Source organism: Chelonoidis abingdonii, chromosome 6 (assembly GCF_003597395.2).
Source record: "Chelonoidis abingdonii isolate Lonesome George chromosome 6, CheloAbing_2.0, whole genome shotgun sequence".
Taxonomy (NCBI): domain Eukaryota; kingdom Metazoa; phylum Chordata; order Testudines; family Testudinidae; genus Chelonoidis; species Chelonoidis abingdonii.
In genome coordinates this window covers 27,602,434-27,622,829 of record NC_133774.1, presented here as the reverse complement: position 1 = coordinate 27,622,829, position 20,396 = coordinate 27,602,434, and the positions used below count along the sequence as shown (strand labels likewise).

The following is a 20,396-nucleotide window of genomic DNA, read 5'->3' as shown; positions in this document are numbered from 1 at the left end:
TCACTTACACCCAGTCCCAAGAGAACAGTCACTCACTCAGACTGATTGCATCTTAGATCTCCCATCAAAGACAAACACTAGCAGCCAATTCTAATTAACTCTAATTCTAAACTAACTAAAGATTTATTAGTTAAGAAAAAGGAATGACAGTTATTGAGAGGTTAAAGCAGTTAAAAATATATGAACAGGTGAACTGGTCTATATTTCAAAAGGTAGCTGAGATGTAGTAATCTGCCAGTTTCCCAAAAGTTTTTAGGGCTACCCACAGTAAATGCAAGAATATCTGTCTTCTTGTTTAGTTATTCTGCCATTAGAGTCCAAACAGTCCAAAGATAAAGAATTTTTCTTGTGTCCATTTTATAGCTTCTTCTCTCAGAAACCAAGATGACAGCAACAGTTCCCACACACCTCTTCTTCATGGGGTTAGGGCAGTGGGGAAGGAATGCACTTAATATCTTTGATCCTTGATCTTGTATAATGGCTCATTTGCGTTTAATGAACAGGATTTAACATCTTGTAAGAGATCATTATTTACATTACACAAGGCTTTTTTCTCGTTTGATGGGTTACTTAGTTGCAAGGTTATATACAATGAAAATGTATGCTGATACAGTATAACATGGAATACAGTTGAGCGAGAACAATACATGTAGCATCCTATAAGCATTTTATAAAACACTGTGATAGACCCAGACCAGTGGGGTACAGGAGCCTGGTAGAGGGCAAATATACTGGTCACTGGATGAGTAGTTTTCTGTTCCCTGAGTGACCAGAGCAGGGTCTGCACTAGAGTAATCAGGAACCTGCTAGGCTGATTAGAACACCTGCAGCCAATCAAGGCAGGCTAATCAGGACACCCGGGTTTAAAAAGGAGCTCACTTTAGTTTGTGGTGTGCCTGTGAGGAGCTGGGAGCAAGAGGGTGTACTGCTGGAGGACTAAGGAGTACAAGTGTTATCAGACACCAGGAGGAAGGTCGTGTGGTGAGGATAAAGAAGGTGTTTGGAGAAGGCCGTGAGGAAGTAGCTCAGGGAGTTGTAGCTGTCATGCAGCTGTTACAAGAGGTAACATAGACAGCTGCAATCCCCAGGGCCCTGGGCTGGAACCTGGAGTAGAGGGTGGGCCTGGGTTCCCGCCAAACCTCAACTCCTGATCCGACACAGGAGGAGTTGACTCAGACTGTGGGTTCTACCAGAGGGGAAGATCTCTGAGGTGAGCAAATCCGCCAATAAGCGCAGGACCTACCAAAGTAGAGGGGGAACTTTGTCACAAACACATTCTTATTAACTTAGCATTATTAAAATAATAGATCTTAACACACTGCCAGCCTCACACCATCTCACCTACATCATGATAAAATTGACTGCCCCAGTCTCTTTTAAAAATGTAGCTCCATCTTCTTATCAGAGGGAGACAAGAAACTGGGCTGGCTATAGTAATTCAGAAAAATATGCTCAGAGATGACACACACAATGCCACTTGTCTTCAAATGCATGAGAATTAGTACTTAATTAGGCTTATTTCTCATTTGATGGGTTATTTAATTATAGGGGTACATACAATGTAAGTGTTTGTTTTCATTTTTCTGTATCCTGTTAAAATGTAACAATGCATGTAACATCTCATTTGTTTTCATGAAGTTTAAACACTAAATACATTCTTATACATTTAACAATCACTTTGATCTATACTAATACACAAGTGAATTGGCCTGGCTGCCAGCTATGCATTTGTAAGTGTTCAATGAGGCCTGGGGCTTTGGCTAAGCTGGCACCTGGCCTGTCAGCATCACAAAATGCATGTTAGATCTCGCACCAAAGACAAGACCTTGTATCAAATCCTATAATAAACTATACACAGATGTATTAATAGGACAAGTTATTTATCAGGTTAAAACAGGTTAACCTGTGTAAACAAATGAGTTACTACCTTATGTTTTCCAAGTCATAGACTCTTCTATGATAAGTAAGCGCTATATTTCCTTTAGGGCTAATCCAGGCTAAACGCTAGGGATCTTTTGCTTATGCCTCGTAATCCTTGCCCATCAGAGTTCATTCAGCATAAAGATACAGGTCCTTCTTGTTAGGAGTCTTTATTCCCTTATCTCCATCCCCTTGTGCTCTGAGCTGCAAATTCAGCTAACAGGTGGAATTCACTTCCATGACTCATTTCATGGAGAGGGGGAGTAAGAGCAGCACACAGTATTATTCTCTTTAACGTTCAAGGATAATCCATCTGGGTTCGAAGGGCCTTTCTCACTGGCCAGAACATAACACTTTCTGTTGAAGACTAACACTTTACACTAGTTAATGTTTATCTCCTGTCTCGTGATTTACACAGTCACAGAGCACTTAAAATACAAATATTTAAATATTACCTTTGTAGCCAATGATTTTAGTGTATTGTTCATTTACTGTGTGATATGATTAATCAACATGTTATCATTCATTGTATTAGTTAATTTGAAGGATTATAAAACTATAAAACTGATCAGTATTAAGACTAGAGGAACCATGTAGTAGGTATAAGACAGACAAGCTGAAACGCAAGAACCTGTAGGCTGAGGCCTGCAAGACTTTAGCTTACCTACTTTAGGCCTTCGAGACAAGAAATTTTATAAGTGACCGGAAAATAACCTGATACCCTAAGATTATAGGAAGAGAGGTAACAAGTGGTAATATTGCACAGAATTACCCAGAAGATTATTAGATCATAAAAATACTGTAAAGGCACAACTGTCTCCGACATGTCTTAACCACAGGATACAGGTTGTGCATCAATGCTAATGAGAAAAGGGAATTTACACAGCCTATAGAAAATTGAGGTCCCTTAAGTTTCCAGGGGACACAGACCAATAAGAGAAAGAAGGGTTGAAACTTTTACGGACATGTGCAGAATGTAGGTATAGACAGAATCACGTTATAAAAAGGGGATGCCCAAAAGGGGAAAGCTGAGCTTCCTGTGGGAGACTCCAGCAGAAACCATTCTTCTTCTGATGATCAAGTAGTGAGAGACCTATCAGACCCTAGCATGACTGTTAAGAATGTGAGTATAACTATATTTGTAACATGCATAGGTCTGTATAAAATTTCTATATGCAAAGGTAATAACTTTAATTGTAACTTTAATAAAACTTATAGAACAGACTAGACCTTGTACATGTGAATGTGTGGTCACTACCCTTGGTCTTTGTGTGTTCCTAGAGACTAACTCTAAAACAAGTAGCAGAGGTGACTTTCATTCTGTTAAGCTTGAAACTGTAGCCACCAGCGCCAAACCCATGGTGGTATAATACCATGTTACAAAATTCACTCTAATTAAAATCAAAAGCTACCCTTACAATACAGATATTATAAGTGAGATTGATGCACGCAGCAACTCACAAGCATTCAATAAAGTCTAAAAACATTCTTATATAGTCCTGACACCTATTTTAATAATTCTAACATACTGGTGAGCCAGATTGATTCTAGCTATGTATTTGTCAGTATTCAGTTGAGACATGGGGACCTTGGCATGACCTGGCACCTGGTCTGCCAGTGTCATGCCCTCAATGCAAAAATGGTGTAGGAAGAGGTACCACTTACACTCCTGATATACACCTCAATATTCCCCTATTTTTGATAAGACATCTGCGACTACATTTTCTTTACCATTGATATGGACTATTTCCATGTCTCTCTCAGAGTAAAAGTCTCAAATTGGTCCCTGTGGGTTTTTGCATCTATGTTAACAGGGTCCCCTCGCCTGTCTCTCAAAGGAGATCAGAGGAGGCAAAACCCTGTAGATTCTTGGGAGTACATGCCGATATGCCAATAACAAATATAGGAGCAACACATCCAAGTCACTCTCTTGCTGGGTAACACATGAGAAGGTTACTTGTCCTGTGCAGTAACTGAAGTTCTTTGAGATAGATGTCCCTCTGGATACTCCACTTCAGGTTAATATGCACCCCTGCGCCTTTGATCAGAGAATTTCAGCAGCAGTGCTTGTCTCGGTCGCACATGTGTTCTCATCTTATGTGGGTGTGATGGAATAGGGGCTGTCTGTGTGGGGAATGGGAGAGCAGGGGAGGACTTTAGGGGATGGACGATACCGGCGCCTGTAACCTGAGCTAAGTAAGGGAGGGGAAAGATCAACACCTTGGCCCGGGAAGGAAGACAAAGGAAGTGAGTGGCATGAGGGAAGTAGTTTTGGGTTTGGGGCTGTGTGGGTGGAATTCAGGGTATCCTAGCTGGGATCCAAGCACCCTGAAAGCCCAGAAGGACTCAATTGAGGGGTCCTGACTGTCCCTACAGACTCTGGTGTAAATTGTGTTCCTGTTGTCCAATAAACCTTCTGTTTTACTGGCTGGATAAAAGTCACTGTGAGTTCCAGGAAGAGGGGTGCAGGCTGGACTTCCCCACACTCCGTGACAGTGGGCACCTATTTTGTGCTGTACGACCAGACCTCCTTCAGTTCCTTCTCTACCACAGAGTCTGTAGACTAAACTCCAAAGTAGAGGGGAGAAGGTGGGTAGTGGAGCATTCATCGAGACCTCCGTCTTGAAGAACCTCAGTTCCTGCACAGAAGTGAGTAAACTTCTCCTTACAGAGATGTCCCTGCGGGTGCTCCACTTCAAGAGATTATAGAGCACTGCTGCTTGGTGGATGGAAAGGGCTTTAGAGTTGCATGAGTAACTAATGATAATATAGTAAGTCCTAACAATACATCCAGTCTTGAGCCCTGGTCAATCACGTAGTGTTCTGTGAACATGCGTACCAACGCCCACGTCACTGCTTTACATATGTCCATGATCGCCACCTTGTTTAGAAAGACTACTGAAGTTGACAAGGATCTGGTAGAGCGAGTTTGGATCCCCGCTGGGAGCTGTAGATCCTTCTGTTGGTAACAAAGGTGGATGCACCTGAAAATTCATTTAGACAGCCTCTGTTTGGAGATAGCGGAACCTTTAGATCATTCCAAAGAGGAAATAAAGAGCCTCGGTGACCTCCTGAAGGGCATAGCTTTTTCAAGGTAGAACGCTAGTAAACATCTGACACCTAGAGTGTGTAGAATTGAGTTATTTACTTCCATTAGATTTGGGAAGAATGAGGGAAGAGGGATTGGTTAGTTCAAGTGGAAAGATGATGATATTTTGGGTAAAAATTTTGGATGAGGTCCTAGGGTGACCTTGTCCTTAAAGAAGATAGTATATGTTGGGTATGCCATAAGGGTCCCTAGCTCTCCCACTTGGCAGGCAGAAGTGATAATGATTAGGAAGGCTACCTTCATTGAGAGATGTATCAGAGAGCATGTTGCTAATGGTTCAAATGGTGGACCAGTAAGACAGCATAGTCCCAAGGTGGAGTATGGACTTGTATTTCAGATACTCTTAAGAAAGCGCTTGGTGACAGGATGGATGAATAGAGACACCCTGACAACCTTGTAGTGAAAAGCTCTGTATGAGGTAACAAGGTTTGTGCATAACATTTTCTGTTAATGAAATGACAGACTTTACATGAGCCTGTATTGTTGTCCAGGAGGGTGCTGGGCTGTATAAGATGCATATTTCTGGGAGAAAGTCTGGGAATATGCTGTGTCACTCTGCTGTGTAATTCAAGGGTGGCTGATTCTTACAGTATAGCTCAGATTAATTTACAGGCTGGGGGGCTGTGTGTGAAAGCAGGCCAGGAGTGGTTGTTCTCACAGCAAAGCATGTAAAAGGCTGGAGAACTGAGGGGACACAGCTGTTCAACAGTCCAGATTGTACCTTAGGGAATGTCACATGGGGGCTTTGGCATGAGCTAGGACATGGTCTACCAGCATCACATATTTCAATGTGGAAGAAACATAGTATTTATTTAGATTTATTCAACACTAAAAAAGATGCTTAAGTCAACACACTGGCCTCCTTATATAACTGATTTTCACTATATAATCAAAATATTCCTCACACAAGCAAATAAATATACAATTTACAGCAGACTTAGGCCCCAAACCTGAAATAAGAACAAACCAGGTATACTCCTGCAAATGCTCAGAGCCTCAAAGCCAATAGGCATCTTCACAGAAGTGTGTTCACATGGCTCTCAGCATAGAATCAGAACCATGATAATCAAATCCTGCACCTGTCAGCCCATCACCTCCTTGAATGGATCAGTAGTTACACAGGCCTTGCATTATGCCTGAAAGTTAACAAATTCTGGTTATTTTTGTCCAGAGAGGGGGGAATAAATTCCAAGGTTGAAAGATGGTCCAGGATAATGATTCAGAAGCAGTTTCCTTATGTATATAATAAGGAGACTCCAGCTTCAGCAACTTTGCAAAGGTGTGGCCTGGGGAAGAGAGGCATCTCTCAAGCAAGAAGACCCCAAACCATTTAGGACTTATCTACATTCAGTGGTAGTGTGACCTTGCACACATGCATGCTGTGCAGAAGACACCATTTTGCTCTACTAAAGTGTGCATGCACTACACACTCTAGGAAGTATGTTATTTTGAGAACAAAATGGCATTCTCCAGGCAGCAAAAGTCTCGGTATGTGATCCCAGCATGATCCAGTCCCACCACAGCAGTCTATACTAGAATAAAAGGTGTATTTTTAAAACATGTTCTCCAAAATGTTTTAACACCTACATGTAAAAAAGGCAAGTGTTAAAACGTGTTAGATTATTGTGTTTTAGTCCTTTGAAAAACACAAGCACAGGAAATTCACCTATCTTACCCAGCATCTTTTTACTTCTTTCCACTGCTGTTCTTCGAGTTTGTTCAAACATTGCTTCCAAGTCAAATGTTCGAGCTTTCTTTCCTAAAAGATGAGAGGAAAAGAAACTTTGATTTAGACCAAGTAACATGAACTCCAGAAGATTAAAATGAGTAAATGACCAGGATAACTCAGATGCTCTCCAATTCAAGTTTCAGATTAAAAATCTTCCACTGGGGCTATTACATAAATGGGAATTGGGCACCTTACTGCATTCCATGCCTTTGAAAAAAATCTGCCTCCTCTCCCCCACTATATACACACAGAGTTTATACAGTTACTATCACCATGCCTTTTACATTGCATTTCCAAGTGTATTGTCAAAAAGTTAAATCCACAAATACTGTAGTACAACCCACTGAGGAGCATTTTACTGTGTTCTAAATCACAACCCATAATATAAAATTGGGGAAAGAAAAAAAAGCTTCAGTGTTAAGCTTCATCTGAACTGCAAGACCCTTAACAAGTGCATCCTGTCCCAACAGGTACCCTAGCCTTTCCAGCTATGGATAATGCTACCCTACTCCACAGAGATTCACACTCTTGCCTACTGCTCCCTTCACCATCCCCAACTAGTACTTCCCCAGTGCACAAAGTGTATCCTTCCAGCATACGGACATTGCCTCCTTTGCCCTTCCCATGAGCCCTGAACTTACCAAAGCCTGAGAAGCCCATCGTGGCTGCCAGCTCTGGATCAGGTTCTCCCACCAGCTCCACATCTAGAAGGGAACAGAGGGGTTAGAGCAAACTCTGCACAGAGCCCACCATTCCAGCACCTCCCCAGTCATGGAAACTCATCGCCCTCCGCTCCTAGCTGCTCAGCTGGAGTTGCACCAGGGATCACAATAGGCTCCACCAGCAGGAGGAAGTGACCATGTGGGAGATTGCAGCAGATCAAGAGGAACCCTGCTACGAGGGGACTGGCCCACTCACAGAGACTCCTAAAGGCACCTGCTCAGGATTCTCTGAACCCCCAGCTACTGAGAAGCAGCCCTACTGGATAAGTAGAGCTGTACACATAGTACATCATAGCCGCATATATACTGCTGGACGGACTCTCATCCTTGCCTCTGTGGCAGCACCCAAGCAGGCTATTGTTTCCCCAGCCAAGCTCATTTCCCTCTCCATGTCCCCTGGTTATCCTTTATAGTCCCCCTTCCCTAATACATTACACCTGCAAGTCCTTGGCATCATCCTCCCTAAACAGGTTTAGCAGCAGGGTTAGTTGGAGAGAACTCAATCTAAACATGGCACAAAGGCTCAAAACTCAGCGATCTGCCACTGTAGCATAAATACTACAGTGATTCTTTGAGAGGTGCCAACTAGCTCAACAGACAAATTCTTCCATCCACTTAGTTGTGAATAAACTGGGGATTATGTCAACAACACAATATTGTGCAGGGTATAAATTTTTTTGACAGCCCTGAGTGAGGCAGCTAGGTCTACCTAAATTTTAGGTGTAGACCAGGCCTCAGTGTCCAATGGGACAGGGTTATAGAGTAACGGTTGAGATTTTCAACAGTCAGGTGCCAAGTATAGTAGATGTAATGAGAGCCCAAGCACTTCAGTGGGCAAGCCATGCAGTTTGGAAGACAGAAGACAGATAAACTAAGCATCTCTTGGAAGGACATCCTTACAGTTTCTGACATTGTGGTTGGCCAGGGAGAAGATGGAAGGATAACACCAGACAGGACCTAAATGCTCTAAACATATATTACCATGAATGAGAAAAATGTGTTGACAGAAAGAGGTGGGGGCAAATTGTTAGAATGGCCAAGGATCTCCACGATCTGTAGAGCTATGGAGTAGGTGCCTAACTCCAATTAAATCAATGGGAGTTCGGCACTGTTGTATTAACTGAGATGGAATAAAGAGCCCAAAGAGTCAAAGGTATTAACCTAATCCTGTCACCATCCCACATTAAACAGTGTCAAACAAATTTTGGGGTTTGGTATACAGAGAACTTAGCCTGCTTAGTACCATGGCAAACGTCATTAAAAATCATTTTAACCTTTTACTAAAGATACAGAAAGAAGAAAGAGTTAAAACATTTGAAATGTAAAGTATTAAGTGAGGCTTTCATTCTAACTACAGCCCTTGTTCCCTTTTCCTTCAGCTGTAAAGAGACTTTAAAGGCAAAACTCCCTGTTTGACGTCTCTTAAATGTATTAAAGATCATTATAAATAGTTTCAGTGAAAAAAGAAGTTAGTTGAAATGAGCTGGAGCAACTGCTGATGTCATAAAAGTCTAACCCCGTTTCCTAGAACATAAAACAAGAGGGAAGAAAAAACAATGGGAAAAAGAGAGAAAATGCAGCTTTTGCCTCTGGTATTGATTTTCACTTGCAACCTCATTGCTGGAGAAACACAGGCAAAGCACATGGTCTCATCAGCCATTCAAAGACCTGGCAAATTTGTAACACCATCAGATTGTTAAGGGTATTGCTTTTAGCTCCTTTTCTAGTTACAGGCTTACAGCAGAGCTCCAAAATATATGGCTGGGGCTGGCTAAGCCAGATTCTTATTAGAGAGAAGGAAAAAAAAAAAAAAAGGAGAAAGATAGGAGAAAGACAGAATAAGGTAAAAAAAAGGAAAAGGAAACAAGGAGCAGGGCGGGGGGGGGGGAGAGAGGAAAAAGGGGAAGACACACACACAAAGCCTCACATCTCAAGTACAATTTAGCTGGAGCCAGCAGAGGTGGCAATATCATCTGAGTCCCTCTCTGTGGCACAATCTTGTCAGGACATCTCTCAGGATCAGGATGATGAAGGTACGATATTGTTATGCAGGATCCCAGAAGATGGTATGGGTAGCAGCGATGATGGGGTAACTCACTCCATCCCCTTTTTTCAGCCAGCATTGTGGAAGCCAGCGTTCCCCCCAGTTTTAAGGACCCCAAAAAGCAAATGATGGGAACAGCCCATCTCATCATAAGTTTGTCCGCCAATTAAATCTAATTTCCAACATACCAGTTTTGGTTCATGAATTTCTTGTCTCACTCTTTTTTCTTTACCATTCATAACTTAATAGGTCTTCAATTATATCAGTGAGCCTTTTTGTTTGGACTAATTTAGTCTCTCTCTCTTTTGCACTTTTTCTGATCAAAATTTACTATAAGTTACTGGTTTTTTTAAAAAGCTTTCTGTCACTTTATAATTTTGCTTACAATTAGGACAAATTTGTAGGCCCGATTATTACGATAGCACCTAGCTCCCTTAGGATTTTCAACAAAGCCTAGCCTTTATTATCATCTTTATTTAATTGGTTTGCACTTCATTTGGTAACAGTCTAGCAGCTTCATAGCTCTTTGTTAACTTTTTCCCCATTTATCATCTTCTACTTAAGGAAAGGATAGTCTTGCAGTTAAGGCATTAACTTGTGACTTCCTAGTTCTGCCACAGACATCACATACGACCGTGAACAAGTCTCTTAATTTCTCAGTGCCTTAGGGCATATCTTCTCTGGCAGCACTTTAACATTGTTTGTGTAGTCACAGCAAAGCACTGGGAGAGCTCTCTTTAAAAAAAACACCCTGACAAGGGGCACAGATCCCAAAGCTGGTGCAGTCTATACTACCACATTACAGTGCTGAAACTTGCAGCACTCAGGGGTGTGTTTTTCACACCTCTGAGCAAGAAAATTGCAGTGCTGTAGAGTGCCAGCATAGACAAGCCCTTAATTTGTTCATGTACAACACAGGGGATGAGATGTCTTTTCCTGTGCCCTTTAGACTGTTCTTCAATGCAGAGACTCTCTCTTACTGTGTGTATGCAGAGTGCCTAGCACGACAGGGTTCCAATCTAGGTGCTACAGTAATACACATAGTACAGATGTTGGCCCACATTGCAGTCTTAAAAACTCTAGTCTCATACTTTGTAATATGTTATTTGTACTTGATAGACCAGGGGTCAGCAACTTTTCAGAAGTGGTGCGCCGAGTCTTCATTTATTCACTCTAATTTAAGGTTTCACATGCCAGTAATACATTACCATTTTCAGAAGGTCTCTTTTGATAAGTCTCTAATATAAATAAACTATTGTTGTATGTAAAATAAATAAGGTTTTTAAAATGTTTAAGAAGCTTCATTTAAAACTAAATTAAAATGCAGAGCCCCCCAGACCGGCGGCCGGGACCCAGACAGTGTGAGTGCCACTGAAAATCAGCTCAAGTGCAGCTTCAGCTCACATGCCACAGGTTGCCCACCCCTGTGATAGGCTAATATGATACCTGCCTTCATTGAACACATCTTAACATTCTGCCTGAGAGCAGGTTGTGCATCTGTTTGTGAGGAACAGGGAAGGAAGTAGGTCTAGTGAGGGGCTCAGGGCTGTATGTTAACATAGCAGGAGAGTGTCGCGGAGACATAGCCTGGGCGCAGCTGAGTATCGGGAGTTAGGTCACAGGCTGGCTGAGAAGATTCCACCCATCTAAGAGCCGGGTATTGCTAGTGACTTTGGCACTGACCGGGGGGGGGGGGGGGGGGTGGTCACTTGCGGAGACGCTGCGCGGGCTGGGTCGCTAAGCCCGGCCCTCAGAGGAGCAACCTAGCTCTTTTATTCCGTCACCTCGGCGCACAGCCCAGCCCTGCCCGACCCAACCCAAGAGCCCAGGGGTTACCCAGCTCCGCTCTGCAGTCGAGATGCGAGCGCCCAGAACCAGCTGCGGGCAGGGGCAGGGGCAGGGGCAGGACGCTCCCCCCACCCCCGCGCCAGGTTCTCGGAACTCCGGTCCTGTTCTCCATCCTCCCCGCCCCCTTTCACTCACGAGACGCCTCAGCCGCCAGCGCCCCTGCCCCAACGGTCTCCTCTGTGTCCATCGCCAGATCTTCTCCCCTACTAACTCCGCGCCGCGACCACCAATTTAAACTTAACCCTTTCCTGCTGCCGGGCGTCCTTGGCCGGAAGTGACTGGCCGTGAAGCGGAAGTGCGTCAGACGCTCAGGCGCGGTGGCTGTTGGGGTTTGGCGCGGTCCTGTTTAGCTGCGGGCGCAATCGCTATGCCTGTCGCGATGAGCCCGGCTGCCCCGGCCTTGCAGGAGGTGCTGGAGAACGCAGGCCGCATCATCGACCGGCAGATCCAGGATGATCGCTGCTACCCGGACCTGTCCGAGTTGCTGGCTGTGCCGACGCCCGGTGAGGATCCGTATGGGCCCGGGCACCGATCTGGTCACCAGCTCAGAGCTTCCTCCGCCTCTTGTGCTTCTCCCCAGCCGGGTCTGGCGCACACGGCTCATGCCCCCGAGCTCTGGTGGCCACGCAGGGACCCGCGCTGCATCTACCTTCCCTACAGGGATCGCTGCTCGGGGGACCCTCTGGGGGCAGCAGTGCCGGAGCACCCGGTACTGTGCTTCTGCTGCCCCATAGGCTGTCACGTGCTAGCCAAAACACCAGCTCATGGGGCACTGGCAGCTCTAGTCCCTAGTTTTCAGAGTAGCAGCTGTGTTAGTCTGTATTTGCAAAAAGAACAGGAATTTTTGTGGCACCTTAGAGACTAGCAAAGTTATTTGAGCATAATGTTTTGTGGGCTACAGCTCACTTCTTCAGATGCATAGAATGGAACATATAGTGAGGAGCAATATATATGCACACATACAGAGAGCATGAAAAGGTGGACGTTGTTGTACCGACTCTGAGAGGCCAATTAAGTAAGAGAGAAAACTTTTGAAGTGATAATCAAGTTAGCCCAGAACAGATAGTTTGCTAAGAAGTGTGAGAACACTTACAAGGGGAGCTAGTTTCAATGTTTGTAAGGGCTCAGCCATTCCCAGTCTCTATTCAAGCCTAAGCTGATTGTATCTAGTTTGCATATCAATTCAAGTTCAGAAGTTTCTCCTTGGAGTCTGTTTTTGAAGCTTTTCTGTTGCAAAATTGCCATCCTCAGGTCTGTTATTGAGTGACCAGACAGGTTAAAGTGTTTTACTGGTTTTTTAATGTTATAATTCTTGACGTCTGATTTGTGTCCATTTATTCTTTTGCGTAGGGACTGTCCAGTTTGACCAATGTACATGGCAGAGAGGCATTGTTGGCACATGATGACATATATCACATGGTGGATGTGCAGGTGAATGAGCCCGTGATGGCTTGGCTGATGTGATTAGGTCCTATGATAATGTTACTTGAATAGATTTGAGAACACAGTTGGCATCAGGCTTTGTTGCAAGAATAGGTTCCTGGGTTAGTGTTTTTGTTGTGTGGTTGCTGGTGAGTATTTGCTTCAGGTTGGAGTGTTGTCTGTAAGGGAGGACAGATCTGTCTCCCAAGATCTGTGAGAGTGAGGGATCATCTTTCAGGATAGGTTGTAGATCTTTGATGATGCGCTGGAGAGGTTTTAGTTGGGGGCTGAAGGTGACAGCTAGTGGTGTTCTGTTATTTTCTTTGTTGGGCCTGTCTTGCAGGAGGTCACTTCTGGGTATTCGTCTGGCTCTATCAATCTGTTTTTTCACTTCAGCAGGTGGGTATTGTAGTTTTCAGAATGCTTGACAGAGATCTTGTAGGAGCTTGTCTCTGTCTGAGGGATTGGAGCAAATGCGGTTGTATCTTAAAGCTTGGCTAATGATTAGACTAGACAACTGGATTGTGTGTGCGGGGGGGGGGTCCTGGATAGAAGCTGGAGGCATGAGGTAGTATAGCGGTCAGTAGGTTTCTGGTATAGGTGGTATTTATGTGACCATCACTTATTAGCCGGTAAGTGTCCAGGAAATGGACTGCTTGTGTGGACGATCTAGGCTGAGGTTGATGGTGAGATGGAAATTATTGAAATCTGGTGGAATCCTCAAGGGCTTCTTGTCCATGGGTCCAGATGGTGAAGATGTCCATCAATGTAGCGCAAGTAGAGTAGGGGACGAGAGCTAAGGAAATGTTGTTCCAAGTCAGCCATAAAAATGTTGGCATACTTGTGGGGCCACGCGGGTACCCATAACAGATGCCGCTGACTTGAAGGTATATATGTCCCAAATGTGAAATAGTTGTGGTGGAGGACAAAGTTCAGCCACCAGATTAGCTGTGACATACCGGGGATACTGTTCTGATAGCTTGTAGTCCATCTTTGTGTGGAATATGGTGTAGAGGAACTTCTACATCCAGAGTGGCCAGGATGGTGTTTTCTGGAAGGTCACCAATGGATTGTAGTTTCCTCAGGAAGTCAGTGGTGTCTTGAAGATAGCTGGGAGTGCTGGTAGCGTAGGGCCTGAGGAGAGAGTCCACGTAGTCTGACAATCCTGATGTTAGGGTGCCAATGTCTGAGATGTTGGGGTGGGGTGTCCAGGATTTCCAGATTTATGGATCTTGGGTAGCAAATAGAATACCCCTGGTTGGGGTTCTGGGCATGTGTCTGTACAGATTTGTTCCTGTGCTTTGTCAGGGAGTTTTTTTAGCAGATGGTCTAGTTTCTTTAGGTAATCCTCAGTGGGATCAGAGGAAAATGGCCTGTAGAATGTGGTATTAGAGAGGTGTCTAGCAGCATCTTGATCATATTCCAATTTATTCATGATGACGACAGCACATCGTTTGTCAGCCTTTTTTATTATGATGTCAGAGTTGTTCCTGAGGCTGTAGATGGCATTATGTTCAGCATGGCTGAGGTTATGGGGCAAGTGATGTTGCTTTTCCACAATTTCAGCCTTTGCATGTTGACGGAAGCAATCTGTGTTGAAGTCCAGTCTGTTGTTTTGACCATCTGGAGGAGTCCACGCAGAATCCTTTTTTTTTGTAGTTCTGGTAGGGAGGATTCTGTGGGTTAGTATGCTGTTCAGAGGTATGTTGGAAATATTCTTTGAGTCAGAGACATCGAAAGTAGGATTCTAGGTCGCCGTAAAACTGTATCATGTTCGTGGGTCTGGAAGGACAAAAGGAGAGGCCTCGAGATAGAACAGAATCTTATGCTGGGCTAAGAGTATAGCTAGAAAGATTAACAATATTGTTGGGTGGGTTAAGGGAGCTACTGTTGTGGCTCCTTGTGGCATGTAGCCGTTTAGATAATTTAGTGTCCTTTTTTCTTTGTAGAGAGGCAAAGTTTGTGTTTTAAATGGCTTGTCTAGTTTTTGTAAAGTCTATGCATGAGGAAGTTTGTGTGGAAGGTTGGTTTTTTATGCACTCCAGAATCCTGGTTCCAGTGAGGCATCTCTGAGGTTATATCTACACTGCAGTGAAACACCCATGGCTTGCAGCGCTTGGGCTTCAGGGCTGTAAAATTGCGGTGTAGATATTTGGGCTGGGATCTTGCGTGGTGTCAGAGCTGGAGCCTGAACATGGATAGCCCAAGTCAGCTGTCACAGGCCAGCAGAGGACGTTGTATTGCAGTGTAGATATACCCTAATTTATGAGGTGCTTTAGGGCTGGTCTATACTATGAGGGGGATCGATCTAAGTTATGTAACTTTAGCTACATAAATAACATAGCTGATGTCGACGTCCTTAGATCTACCTACTGTGATGTCTTCACCTCAGTGTGTTGGCACGTTCTCGTCAATTCCCCTTGCACGATTCGTTGAGGTAGAGTACCAGAGTAGACGCTAGAGTGATTGGCAGTCAATGTATCACATCTGTACTAGACCTGATAAATCGACCCCCGCTGGATCAGTGTGATCCAGCTGGTAGTGTAGACAAGCTGTGAGTGTCCACAGGGGACTAGGGCTAGCACTGACACTACCAAATTGCCAAATAATTCCTACAGTTGGCCTTAAAGTTTATTGCCCATATTTCATGTATACTGAGAATTTGCCTCCGTGCCTTACGTGGGTCAGTTCAGTCATCTTTGATGGGTTATGTATGTTTCTCCCTTGTCAGGAACACCTTGCTTATGCATAAGTTACTTAAGTTAAAGCACCTATCATTTTAAATGATCCTATTGTGAGCGATGGCATTGGGGTTGACTCTAGTAGAAAAAGGATTAATGCATCCAAAGAGGCTAAGTCAACAAAAAAAGGCTCCAATCTTGCAACTTTTTATGCAGGGACAGATTACATATCTTGTTCTCTTTTTTCCTCAAATAAAGAGTACAGTTTTTAAAACTTATTTCATGAATATAGAATATGAAACAACAATTCTAAAATGAAAATACACCTCTACCTCGATATAACACTGTCCTCGGGATCCCAAAAAATCTTACCATGTTATAGGTGAAACCACGTTATATCGAACTTGCTTTGATCCACCAGAGGGTGCAGCGCCGCCTCCCTGGAGCACTGCTTTATTGCGTTATATCCGAATTTGTGTTGTATCGGGTTGCGTTATATTGGGGTAGAGGTGTAATTAAATTTTGAGAGCCTATCAACCAATTTTAGGGGTGCACTGGATGTTTTATTTGTTTTCTTTATTTAAAGTTTTTATTACAGATATGGCTTTAAACAAATACTCTTGAAATTATGAAAGTCCCTCGTTTAAAATACTTCATAAATATTTTGAGTGAGCTATGTTACTCTTACTGCGCTTGTATCATTTGTATATTATTTGTTTATTGTAAATTTTGCTTTTGCTCATGTTTTATTTAGGATTTAGATTTACAGTATAATGTCCTGATCCTATAAACATTTATATACATGATTAACTCATGTTTAATACTACTTGTATGCTTAAAATTAAACACCTTTATAAGTCTTTGAAGGATCAGGAACTAAAAGATTAGTTTAGTTCTTCCCTGTGATTTGAGGACTTTGTAGTTTGTCCATTTATCTGAAATAATCAAAATTGAGAGGATATAAAGTAATCTAATTCAGATTTAACAGAGATGAGTGCTTGCTAATTAAAATATTGGGGCAGGGGAAATCTCTTAAGGATAATTGAAGAAAAGTACCAATTAGGTATTATTTTTTGGCTGACAACTTGTTTTTCATATGAAACTTTAAAGTGTATTTTTATTTTTAATTACAGGTAGTCCTACAGTTTCTGGTATGTCAGATATGGATTATCCTTTGCAAGGACCTGGTTTGCTCTCAATACCCAATCTTCCAGAGATCAGTTCAATCCGCAGAGTCCCGCTTCCCCCTGAGCTAGTGGAGCAATTTGGACGTATCCTGATAAAAATAGCATGTTATTTTGTGTGTATAATGTTAAAAATGAATTTTTGTTATTTCATAATCACCTTGGCTCTGATCCTTCAAGCAGCTTCCCCTGGATGGACCCCTATCCTGCACATACCCACACTGGGGTCCATATGGCTCCCAAGAAGTTAAAGGGGTCCATCTAGGCGAAGTTGCTTCAACAGTCAGCAGCTACATGTTGTAATTTTGATGCTCAATGACAGTTGGGTACTTTTGTCATAACAATCTTTGTACATTTATTAAAGGGGTCTGCATATGTTAGAGGTAAAAATAAAATACTTTCAAAATCAAGTGGAATAACTAAGTGTTGCTTGCATGGGATGCATATTTTTTAGGGCTGTCAAACGTTTAAAAAAATTAATTGCAAGATTAAAAAATAGTTGTGATTAATCACAGTTTTAATTGCACTGTTAAAAATATAATAGAATACCATTTATTTAAATATTTTTGGGTGTTACTTACTTCTGCTGCTGCAGCTCGTGGCATATGATGCTCGGCCTGCGGCTCAAGGCTGGCTCTGTGCTGTCGCACAGGGGCTATGTCTTGCCAGAGCCCAGAGCCATCCCACAGCTCTCTAACCACTCCTGGCTCACTGGGGGCACCATTTCAGATTTTGGTTTGTGTGTGTATGTATTAGTCAGCATGATATGCAGCAGTCTCAACACACCAGCAGCCTAACTGCTATCAAGCATTTTGTAGGCATCAGCGCAGCAAAGCAGAGTTTTAAGGATTTGAAGGTGAAAAATGATGTCACTTTGCAGACATTTATGTAGAACTCCTCCCCAAGCATGAGCAGCAGCATGAGAGTAAGCACAAAATTGCTTATTTTGAAAATTCAACAGGGTGGCAATGGAGGCTGGCATCATTGATGATAAGTAGGATGGAGATAAGCCATGAAAGGCCTTGAAAGTAAAAACAGTCATAATTGCTTTTAATGGATTGCTCAGTTGTAGTGCTCATTTGGGATACCAAATGGTAATTTTTTTTTTTTTTTTTTTTTTTTTAAACCAACTCTATAAAAACGTGTCTAAGGAAAGAACATTTGATTCTGCGCAAGCATCAACAGTGGTAGTTATTGGTTTGCCCAGCATGGAGCGTTGTCTATATATGATGCACAGGTGGAATTTCCATTGGTATTACTGGTACTTACTTGCAGTAAATAGTGAGTATGCCCTATGTGTCTAATGTGCAATATCTTCAGAACAAAGCAGGGCAGAGAAAGCTGCAGTATGATGTCATAGCTTTGGGAGGTGCACAGTTAATACCAAGGAAATTTTCCCCCTAACATCTGTATCTGATTTCTTTTGAAGGTAGTTTTCTTTTATTTTTTCACACTTGTAAGAATATGCACAGATACCAGTTAAAGAAGTTCTGTACGTGTACGAGAAGCTGACATATTTTGACAACTTTAAAATAGCCTGATGGGAATTTTGTCTTGGCAAGCTTGAGTACATTATTCCTTACATCTGTGGTATTTCAGATATGCAATGTAATTGTATGATGGGAGTGTTTCCAGATATTAGCAGGGCATGGTTGACCATTGACAGTGACATTTTTATGTGGAATTATGAAGATGGGTATGTAGAAAACAAATTTCTACAGTTATATATGGTGTTAAATCTGAATTAAGTGATGGTTATAAGGGGAGTGATTTGTTTAAGCACAGAAGTGTACTTATCATTTTAAGGTACCTTGATCATTTCAGGTTCTGGATTTTTTTTGTGCAGAGGGGATAAGAGGTGGGTAAGGAAAATGCATACTTTTAGTATTAGGCTTTTCTACTCTCCTAAAGTTGTTGGTGTATTTATATTGAGCTTGAGTTCAAAATTTTTAAGAGGAACGTTTTTATTTTAGACTCTGTATTAACTTGGCTGACTAGGTTTAATCCATGCATTATTGTGTATTAATATATATGTAGTAGGCAACCATGCTCCCACAATCAGCTATTTTTATGTTTATAATGTGACTTCTGAATGATGAAGGTATATCAAAGCTTTAGGATTTAAATTTATTGTGAATATAAATATCATACCTGACTTATGATTTAAAGATTCGTAAAACTATGATGATAAATTCATAGCTTTTTGAACGGCTCAGGGAGAGAAGCTTGTGATACTCATTCAGTGCATGGGTTTGTGTTCCTTATGTGTCTCTATAGTATAACTTATTTTCTGTAACAACAGGTTATTTCTTCAGAATTATTACACTTCTAGGGGAGATTTAAATGAGACTTGTGCTTTACGCAGTATTAGTTATACTAACTTCACAGTATTACAGGTGGGTTTTTATATATAGATTTTTTTCCCCACAATAAATTAAACTTGCTTTAGTAAATTTTATTGGAAAGAAAGTAAGTTAGTTGTGAATAGTGCAGTGAATCCGTTTCTCATGTTGCGCTATATGTGGACTAACTTTGGGAGTACTATAGACTACAAAATAGACTGTGTGAATAGGCAAGGAACTGAGAATTAAAAATACAATTGGATTTCAAATGTGAAACTTAAACCATAAATGGGTACTTCATTCCAAACAGAGGATTGGTTACATAGCTATTATGATGACTTTTTTCTGTCAGTTCCATTCTACTGGTCTTGCTTCCACACTAAGAAAAAAATGCAGGAGATGGGGACCAATTGTAAAATAGTAACAGAAGAATTTAAAAGTTTCAGATTCTGTATATTTAGAAATTATTGGATATTGAAAGTCTTTTCTGTTGTGCTTTGATGTAATTTTTTCTCATTTTTTGACAGGGGAGACCTTGCTTATTTTGACGGTCTTAGTGAAACTATTCTTGCTGTGGGTCTTGTGAAGCCAAAGGCAGGTAATAAAAAATACATGACAGTGAACAAAATTATGTAGCTGCTGAACACTGTAAAAAAAAAAAATTACTAAACTAGAGGCATTATTGAAGGATTTACAAGTCACAAGTAGTGAAGTAGTCATGTACGTTAGAGATCTTATAATTATTGTTACATTAGAATCTAATGTTTTATACTATTTGAAAACTAGGAATTCTGACTTGCGTTGAGCTGGCATGAAATATTGGTTTCTAGCTGTAGTAGTCTTTTTGGTCGCAGCTGCTTACATTAGATTGGACACAAAGTTGGAGGGAAGGGGGTATGATTGGAGGTGAAAAGAAGATAGTAATAAGAATATCATTTTAAGATCCAATATTTCATGACTTGTCAGAGCTGGAATAGAATGAGATATAGCATTGGAAAACTGGGCATCTGAGTGATATATAGTTTTCTAATTCTGGAGCTTCACAGGCTGTCATACCTTCAATATGACTAACCCTCAGGCCATTGTAAATTTCTACCCTTCATGCAGGGAAGAGGTTGATCTTAGTTCAAGGCCAGCACACCAAATTCATACTAAGTTCTAATTTTTCTTCTTTTCTTAGGTATTTTCCAGCCTCATGTACGATACCTACTGGTTCTGGCCACTCCTGTGGATATAGTGATTCTAGGACTTAGCTATGCTAATTTGCAAGCAGGTAATTCTGTCTCGCACCCCAAGTAAATATAAATTTCTGGGATAATATTCTCAGTTGTGAATTAATTGCCACACAACATTAATTTATTACTAGTCTTGTAATTTAAAAAATATTAAGCTGCA

General features: G+C 41.9%; 2 protein-coding genes across 4 annotated transcripts in view; one reads left to right on the top strand and one right to left on the bottom strand.

Annotated features, from left to right (window-relative positions):
- The window catches only part of WDR70 (WD repeat domain 70), a 276,981-nt gene extending 265,316 nt beyond the window's left edge, over nt 1-11,665 (bottom strand). The window contains exons 1-3 of one of the 2 annotated variants that reach the window (XM_075066919.1): nt 11,508-11,665; nt 7,400-7,462; nt 6,705-6,788 (exon numbers count right to left, since the gene is read on the bottom strand). In XM_075066919.1, the coding sequence (XP_074923020.1) occupies nt 6,705-6,788; nt 7,400-7,462; nt 11,508-11,559 (199 nt within the window). In that variant the 5' untranslated portion in view covers nt 11,560-11,665. The remainder of the gene's footprint in view (nt 1-6,704; nt 6,789-7,399; nt 7,463-11,507) is intronic. The other variant, XM_075066921.1, reaches the window with a different exon arrangement.
- Nucleotides 11,666-11,680: 15 nt separating this feature from the next.
- The window catches only part of NUP155 (nucleoporin 155), a 65,944-nt gene continuing 57,228 nt past the window's right edge, over nt 11,681-20,396 (top strand). For both annotated transcript variants that reach the window (XM_032776471.2, XM_032776480.2), the window contains exons 1-5: nt 11,681-11,875; nt 16,609-16,746; nt 18,259-18,355; nt 19,529-19,599; nt 20,182-20,274. In XM_032776471.2, coding sequence (XP_032632362.1) covers nt 11,740-11,875; nt 16,609-16,746; nt 18,259-18,355; nt 19,529-19,599; nt 20,182-20,274 — 535 coding nt within the window. In that variant the 5' untranslated portion in view covers nt 11,681-11,739. The remainder of the gene's footprint in view (nt 11,876-16,608; nt 16,747-18,258; nt 18,356-19,528; nt 19,600-20,181; nt 20,275-20,396) is intronic.